Source organism: Oncorhynchus kisutch, unplaced genomic scaffold (assembly GCF_002021735.2).
Source record: "Oncorhynchus kisutch isolate 150728-3 unplaced genomic scaffold, Okis_V2 scaffold3499, whole genome shotgun sequence".
NCBI classification, from domain to species: Eukaryota; Metazoa; Chordata; class Actinopteri; order Salmoniformes; family Salmonidae; genus Oncorhynchus; species Oncorhynchus kisutch.
Genome location: NW_022265444.1, coordinates 114,071 through 121,804, shown reverse-complemented (window position 1 = coordinate 121,804; position 7,734 = coordinate 114,071). Strand labels below are relative to the sequence as shown.

At 45.7% G+C, this 7,734-nt stretch overlaps 1 protein-coding gene across 1 annotated transcript in view; it reads right to left on the bottom strand.

Moving 5' to 3' along the window:
* Positions 1-5,047: 5,047 nt before the first annotated feature.
* LOC116371669 (transmembrane protein 266-like) overlaps positions 5,048-7,734 on the bottom strand; it is a 73,222-nt gene continuing 70,535 nt past the window's right edge. Inside the window, exon 7 of the mRNA XM_031820576.1 lies at positions 5,048-7,528. Coding sequence (XP_031676436.1) covers positions 7,199-7,528 — 330 coding nt within the window. The 3' untranslated portion in view covers positions 5,048-7,198. The remainder of the gene's footprint in view (positions 7,529-7,734) is intronic.

Genomic DNA, 7,734 nt, shown 5'->3' with positions numbered 1-7,734 from the left:
CTACCACTAGAGTGAAAGCACAGCCAGCATTCAAAAGTGAGCAAACCTCAGCCAGGAAGCATAGGAACTGAGAAGTGGTCTGTGGTCACCACCTGCAGAACCACTCCTTTATTGGGGGTGTCTTGCTAATTGCACATAATTTCCACCTATTGTGTATTCCATTTGCACAACAGCATGTGAAATGTATTGTCAATAAGTGTTGCTTCCTAAGTGTACAGTTTGATTTCACAGAAGTGTGATTGACTTGGAGTTACATTGTGTTGTTTAAGTGTTCCCTTTATTTTTTGAGCAGTGTATACATAATATGACATTTGTAACGTCTTTATTGTTTTGAAAACTATGTGTAATGTTTACTGTTACGTTTTAATTATTTATTTCACTCTTGTATATTATCTACCTCACTTGCTTTGGCAATGTTAACATGTTGCCCATGCCAATAAAGCCCATTGAATTGAATTGGAGGAGACAAATAGAGAGAAGACAGAGAAGAGGGAGAGAGAGAGGAAGAGAGAGAGGAGAAGAGAGAGAGAGAGAGAGAGAGAGAGAGAGAGAGAGAGAGAGAGAGAGAGAGAGAGAGAGAGAGAGAAGAGAGAGAGAGAGAGAGAGAGAGAGAGAGAGAGAGAGAGAGAGAGAGAGAGAGAGAGAGAGAGAGAAAAGACAGATAAAAGAGAGAGAAGAGAGAGAGAGGGAAAGAGACAGATAAGAGAGAGAGAGGAAAGAGACAGATAAAAGAGAGAGAGAGCGAAGAGACCGATAAAAGAGACAGAGAGAGAGAGAGAGAGAGGAAAGAGGACAGAGAGAGTGAGAGAGAGAGAGGAGAGAGAGAGAGAGAGANCCAATATTTGGAACCAAGGACTGATCTCCCCAATCCACAAAAGTGGAGACAAATTTGACCCCAATAACTACCGTGGGATATGCGTCAACAGTAACCTTGGGAAAATCCTATGCATTATCATTAACAGCAGACTCGTACATTTCCTCAATGAAAACAATGTACTGAGCAAATGTCAAATTGGCATTTAACCAAATTACCGTACAACAGACCATGTATTCACCCTGCACACCCTAATTGACAAACAAACAAATCAAAACAAAGGCAAAGTCTTCTCATGCTTTGTTGATTTCAAAAAGGCCTTCGACTCAATTTGGCATGAGGGTCTGCTAGACAAACTGATGGAAAGTGGTGTTGGGGGTAAAACATATGACATTATAAAATCCATGTACACAAACAACAAGTGTGCGGTTAAAATTGGCAAAAAACACACATTTCTTCCCACAGAGCCGTGGGGTGAGACAGGGATGCAGCTTAAGCCCCACCCTCTTCAACTTATATATCAACGAATTGGCGTGGGCACTAGAAAGGTCTGCAGCACCCGGCCTCACCCTACTAGAATCTGAAGTCAAAAGTCTACTGTTTGCTGATGATCTGGTGCTTCTGTCACCAACCAAGGAGGGCCTACAGCAGCACCTAGATATTCTGCACAGATTATGTCAGACCTGGGCCCTGACAGTAAATCTCAGTAAGACCAAAATAATGGTGTTCCAAAAAAGGTCCAGTCGCCAGGACCACAAATACAAATTCCATCTAGACACCATTGCCCTAGAGCACACAAAAAACTATACATACCTTGGCCTAAACATCAGCGCCACAGGTAAATTCCACAAAGCTGTGAACGATCTGAGAGACAAGGCAAGAAGAGCATTCTATGCCATCAAAAGGAAAATAAAATTCAACATACCAATTAGGATCTGGCTAAAAATACTTGAATCAGTCATAGAGCCCATTGCCCTTTATGGTTGTGAGGTCTGGGGTCCGCTCACCAACCAAGACTTCACAAAATGGGACAAACACCAAATTGAGACACTGCGTGCAGAATTCTGCAAAAATATCCTCCATGTACAACGTAGAACACCAAATAATGCATGCAGAGCAGAATTAGGTACCCACTAATTATTGATTGATACCCACTAATTATCAAAATCCAGAAAAGAGCCATTAAATTCTACAACCACCTAAAAGGAAGTGATTCCCAAACCTTCCATAACAAAGCCATCACCTACAGAGAGATGAACCTGGAGAAGAGTCCCCTAAGTAAGCTGGTCCTGGGGCTCTGTTCACAAACACAAACACACCCTACAGAGCAGCACAATTAGACCCAATCAAATCATGAGAAAACAAAAAGATAATTCTTTCCAATGTGTCAAGTAATTAACAAAAAAACAGAGCAAACTAGAATGCTATTTGGCCCCAAACAGAGAGTACACAGTGGCAGAATACCTGACCACTGTGACTGACCCAAACTTAAGGAAAGCTTTGACTATGTACAGACTCAGTGAGCATAGCCTTGCCATTGAGAAAGGCCGCCGTAGGCAGACATGGCTCTCAAGAGAAGACAGGTTATGTGCACACTGCCCACAAAATGAGGTGGAAACTGAGCTGCACTTCCTAACCTCCTGCCCAATGTATGACCATATTAGAGACACATATTTCCCTCAGATTACACAGATCCACAAAGTGAGAGAAGAGACAGAGAGAGAGAGACAGAGAGAGGGAAGAGACAGAGAGAGAGAGACAGAGAGGGAAGAGACAGAGAGAGAGAGACAGAGAGAGGGAAGAGACAGAGAGAGGGAAGAGACAGAGAGAGAGAAGAGACAGAGAGAGGGAAGAGACAGAGAGAGGGAAGAGACAGAGAGAGAGAGACAGAGAGAGGGAAGAGACAGAGAGGGAAGAGACAGAGTGAGAGAAGAGACAGAGAGAGGGAAGAGACAGAGAGAGGGAAGAGACAGAGAGAGGGAAGAGACAGAGAGGGAAGAGACAGAGAGAGGGAAGAGACAGAGAGAGGGAAGAGACAGAGAGGGAAGAGACAGAGAGGGAAGAGACAGAGAGAGGGAAGAGACAGAGAGACAGAGACAGAGAGGGAAGAGACAGAGAGAGACAGAGAGAGGGAAGAGACAGAGAGAGAGACAGAGACAAAGAGGGAAGAGACAGAGAGAGAGAGACAGAGAGAGGGAAGAGACAGAGAGAGACAGAGAGAGGGAGGGAAGAGACAGAGAGAGAGACAGAGAGAGAGAGAGAAGAGACAGATAGAGAAGAGAGGGAAGAGAGAGAGAGAGAGAGAGAGAGAAGCGAAAGGGGAGCGAGAGAGACAGGATTAGACCATATCTTCTCTCAAAACCAAAAACATGCACACACAGCCTGGCCTCAGAGCCATGCAAAACATATTATACGTATTCATGAGCACCTCCAATACATGTGATATTTAAACACACAAGACATAGATCTGCTCTGGTATTGACTTCAGCTGAGTAATATCCCCTCTTCTGTTCTACACAGTGACCTTAGTGCACAGCTGCTCTCCTGCTACTGCTGACTCTCCTGAGTAGGGCCACATTACTAGGCCATACAGACTGGGAAGCAGCAGAGTGAATAACCAAGCCCTCTACAGCAGAGGAGACCTACTAGTGAACTACTGACAGCAGGCAGTGCCTGCAGCCATCTCTCTCCAGCAGCACTGCTCTGTTCTGCTCTCCCATAGCCTATTAATAGAGCTGTCAATACACAGGAAGAGGGAGGGAGACAGCAGAGGGGGCAGGCCGGAAGAGCACAGCAGAATGCATGGGGGGGAGAGCAGAGGGGGGAGGATGAAACAGTGGAACTCAGGGCCGGGGAGAGCAAAGGGGGAAGACAGGCACAGCAGAACTCACACTTAACAAGGGGAAGGGAGCAGAGCAGAGGGGGCAGGCAGGCAGGCACAGCCAAATTCACATGCACCAAGGGGAAGCTGAAGTGGGGGATTATTAGCTGCCCAATTTGTGCATGGCTATAATAAGCATGTCAAAGACGGCTGGTATAGTGTGTGTGTGTGTGTGTGTGTGTGTGTGTGTGTGTGTGTGTGTGTGTGTGTGTGTGTGTGTGTGTGTGTGTGTGTGTGTGTGTGTGTGTGTGTGTGTGTGTGTGTGTGTGTGCGTGCGTGCGTGCGTGACTGCTGACAGCTGCTGGCATGGCAGGACATGCCAAGTAGCAGTATAATTCGCACCATGGTTGATTCCACAGCACCTCTGTCACAAGAGCCTTTTCCACTTTCACCTCTCCTCTCAGCTCAGGCCAAGTGCAAAGCCCCTGGCCTCCACACCTCTCTCTCTCTCTCACCATCTCACTCTCTACTCCTCCCTCCTCTCCCTGTCTGTCTCTCTCTCTCTCTCTCCCACCATTAATCTATCTGATACTTTTTCAGTGAAAGAGGAAAGAATGTATTCTATCTTATTACATATTTCTTGGTGTGTAATCGATGTTGCTCTCCACTCTCCTGCACTTACTGTATAGGTGTGAGTTTGATGTTCTTGCTAAGCGTGGCTGGCTGCCTAACTATCCAACTCAATCACTCAAACACATGTAAACAAACACGCCTGGAGACAGATACTGTGAAGGAATGTGAAAGACTAAGTTGTTCTCTATAGTGATTGAATTGCTGCAGAATGAATCAATGCCGTTGGGCGTTTCTTTTGTTGAAGTCTAAAAACAACTTAACATGCTTTAGATGTACCACATCATGATTACTGCACCATTTTCGGATATGACTAGTGTTGGATTTTAACGTACTTTCTCAAAATGCTAATATCGTATTTAGCATGCAGAGCTGACAAATTAGTTCACTTCACCTGTATTGGCAAAAATACTAGTACAAACTATATGTACAGTATTTCATATTCTATGTAGCTCTGACACTGAGGGTACGAAAACATTAAGGACACCTTCCTAAAATTCAGTTGACCCCCCCTTTTGCCCTCAAAACAGCCTCAATTCGTCAGGGCAATTCCACAGGGATACTGGCCCATGTTTCCCACAGTTGTGTCAAGTTGGCTGGATGTCCCTTGAGTGGTGGACCATTCTTGAAAAGCATGGGAAACTGTTGAGCATGAAAAACCCAGCACCATTGCAGTTATTGACACAAACTGGTGCACCTGGCAACTACCGCCATACCTTGTTCAAAGGCACCTAAATATTTTGTCTCAAGGCTTAAAAAGTATTATCTAACCTGTCTCCTCCCCTTCAAGGGGATTTAACAAGACATCAATAAGGGATCATAGCTTTCACCTGATTTCACCTGGTCCGTCTGTCACAGAAATAGCAGGTGACCTTAATGTTTTGTGCATTCAGTGTATGTAGGTCTATGTAGACTTATGTAGACTACATAGGTGATGTACTGTATGTACACTGTTTCTGGTCTGGAGATTGGTCGATCAGACACACAGAGCTGATGGTGAGGTCATGTAAGTATACTGTCTATAGCTAGAGAGACTGAGGTCTGTAGGTTGATCATGCACAGCTCTCACTGAGACTGAGGTCTGTAGGTTGATCACACACAGCTCTCACTGAGACTGAGGTCTGTAGGTTGATCACGCACAGCTCTCACTGAGACTGAGGTATATAGGTTGATCATGCACAGCTCTCACTGAGACTGAGGTCTGTAGGTTGATCACGCACAGCTCTCACTGAGACTGAGGTCTGTAGGTTGATCATGCACAGCTCTCACTGAGACTGAGGTCTGTAGGTTGATCATGCACAGCTCTCACTGAGACTGAGGTCTGTAGGTTGATCATGCACAGCTCTCACTGAGACTGAGGTCTGTAGGTTGATCATGCACAGCTCTCACTGAGACTGAGGTCTGTAGGTTGATCATGCACAGCTCTCACTGAGACTGAGGTCTGTAGGTTGATCATGCACAGCTCTCACTGAGACTGAGGTCTGTAGGTTGATCATGCACAGCTCTCACTGAGACTGAGGTCTGTAGGTTGATCACGCACAGCTCTCACTGAGACTGAGGTCTGTAGGTTGATCATGCACAGCTCTCACTGAGACTGAGGTCTGTAGGTTGATCATGCACAGCTCTCACTGAGACTGAGGTCTGTAGGTTGATCATGCACAGCTCTCACTGAGACTGAGGTCTGTAGGTTGATCATGCACAGCTCTCACTGAGACTGAGGTCTGTAGGTTGATCACGCACAGCTCTCACTGAGACTGAGGTCTGTAGGTTGATCATGCACAGCTCTCACTGAGACTGAGATCTGTAGGTTGATCATGCACAGCTCTCACTGAGACTGAGGTCTGTAGGTTGATCATGCACAGCTCTCACTGAGACTGAGGTCTGTAGGTTGATCACGCACAGCTCTCACTGAGACTGAGGTCTGTAGGTTGATCACGCACAGCTCTCACTGAGACTGAGGTCTGTAGGTTGATCACGCACAGCTCTCACTGAGACTGAGGTCTGTAGGTTGATCATGCACAGCTCTCACTGAGACTGAGGTCTGTAGGTTGATCATGCACAGCTCTCACTGAGACTGAGGTCTGTAGGTTGATCATGCACAGCTCTCACTGAGACTGAGGTCTGTAGGTTGATCATGCACAGCTCTCACTGAGACTGAGGTCTGTAGGTTGATCATGCACAGCTCTCACTGAGACTGAGGTCTGTAGGTTGATCATGCACAGCTCTCACTGAGACTGAGGTCTGTAGGTTGATCACGCACAGCTCTCACTGAGACTGAGGTCTGTAGGTTGATCATGCACAGCTCTCACTGAGACTGAGGGTGACCTCCTGTTAGAAATCAATCTGCATTACATTAGCATAACATAGAACAGCCAGTATAGTCATTATCATGGCTTTTCTAAATCTGTTTAAACAGGGCTTAGGATCAATACCAGTTTATGTAGGAGAACGGGTGGCAATTTACTCCGAGGGACGATCAATAATTCTATTGTTGTGAATAGTAAATAATGTGTATAATCATGGGGAGAATGGGGTCGTGCTGCCAATCATGTATTGAATAAGCAATACACTTTATCATCCTTAGGTGAAGAATGATATTTTCGAATTTAGCGCTAAAATTGTGAATCAAAAATCTAATACATTTTTTACATTTCTGTCATTTAGCAGACTTACAAAGTGCATTCATCTGAAGATAGCTAGGTGAGACAACCACGTATCCCAGTCGTAGTCCCTCTCGTAGTAGATCAGTCAGGTGTAATAATTAAGGATTGATAGTTCAAGTTCAAAGTCATCTGTTGGTACAATGTAAGGTTGTTGAATTCTTCAATAATATCTCACTAGAACCAATCCTACCAAACTAACTAACCCTCCATCTAAGAGTAATACCAAGAACATTAAGGAAAGCTGTTGACTGAGAGGGACGATGACTTCACCTAGGTCAGGATGACTCTAGTAAGACATCCACCAGCAGGGCTTTGACTGACTGAGTGACGGACGGACGGACTGAGTGACGGACTGAGTGACGGACGGACGGACAGACAGACAGACAGACATACAGACAGACAGATGATAGGGGAAGAAGGAGCACAGGGGAGCTTCTGGTCTGCTCCACCCTCAGTCTCACCGTCGATGATTCTCTTGACCCTCCAGATGCGCAGGGTGATGATGAGGCTGATGGCGTCCCAGGGACTGCTGGGGCCATTGGCTACCGTGGAGGCTACCATAGGGGCCAGGGACAATACGATGACTGCCCCGTCAAACACCTGCAGGGAGCAGACACCCAGACACACACACGCAAGCACACACACATACCCACACATGCAGGCATGGGTACACACAAACACACATCACATGCCACACTGTCATAGACTTAGGAGATATTACACGCTGTTATTAGGAGATAATACACACTGTCATTAGGAGATATTACACACTGTCATTAGGAGATATTACACGCTGTCATTAGGAG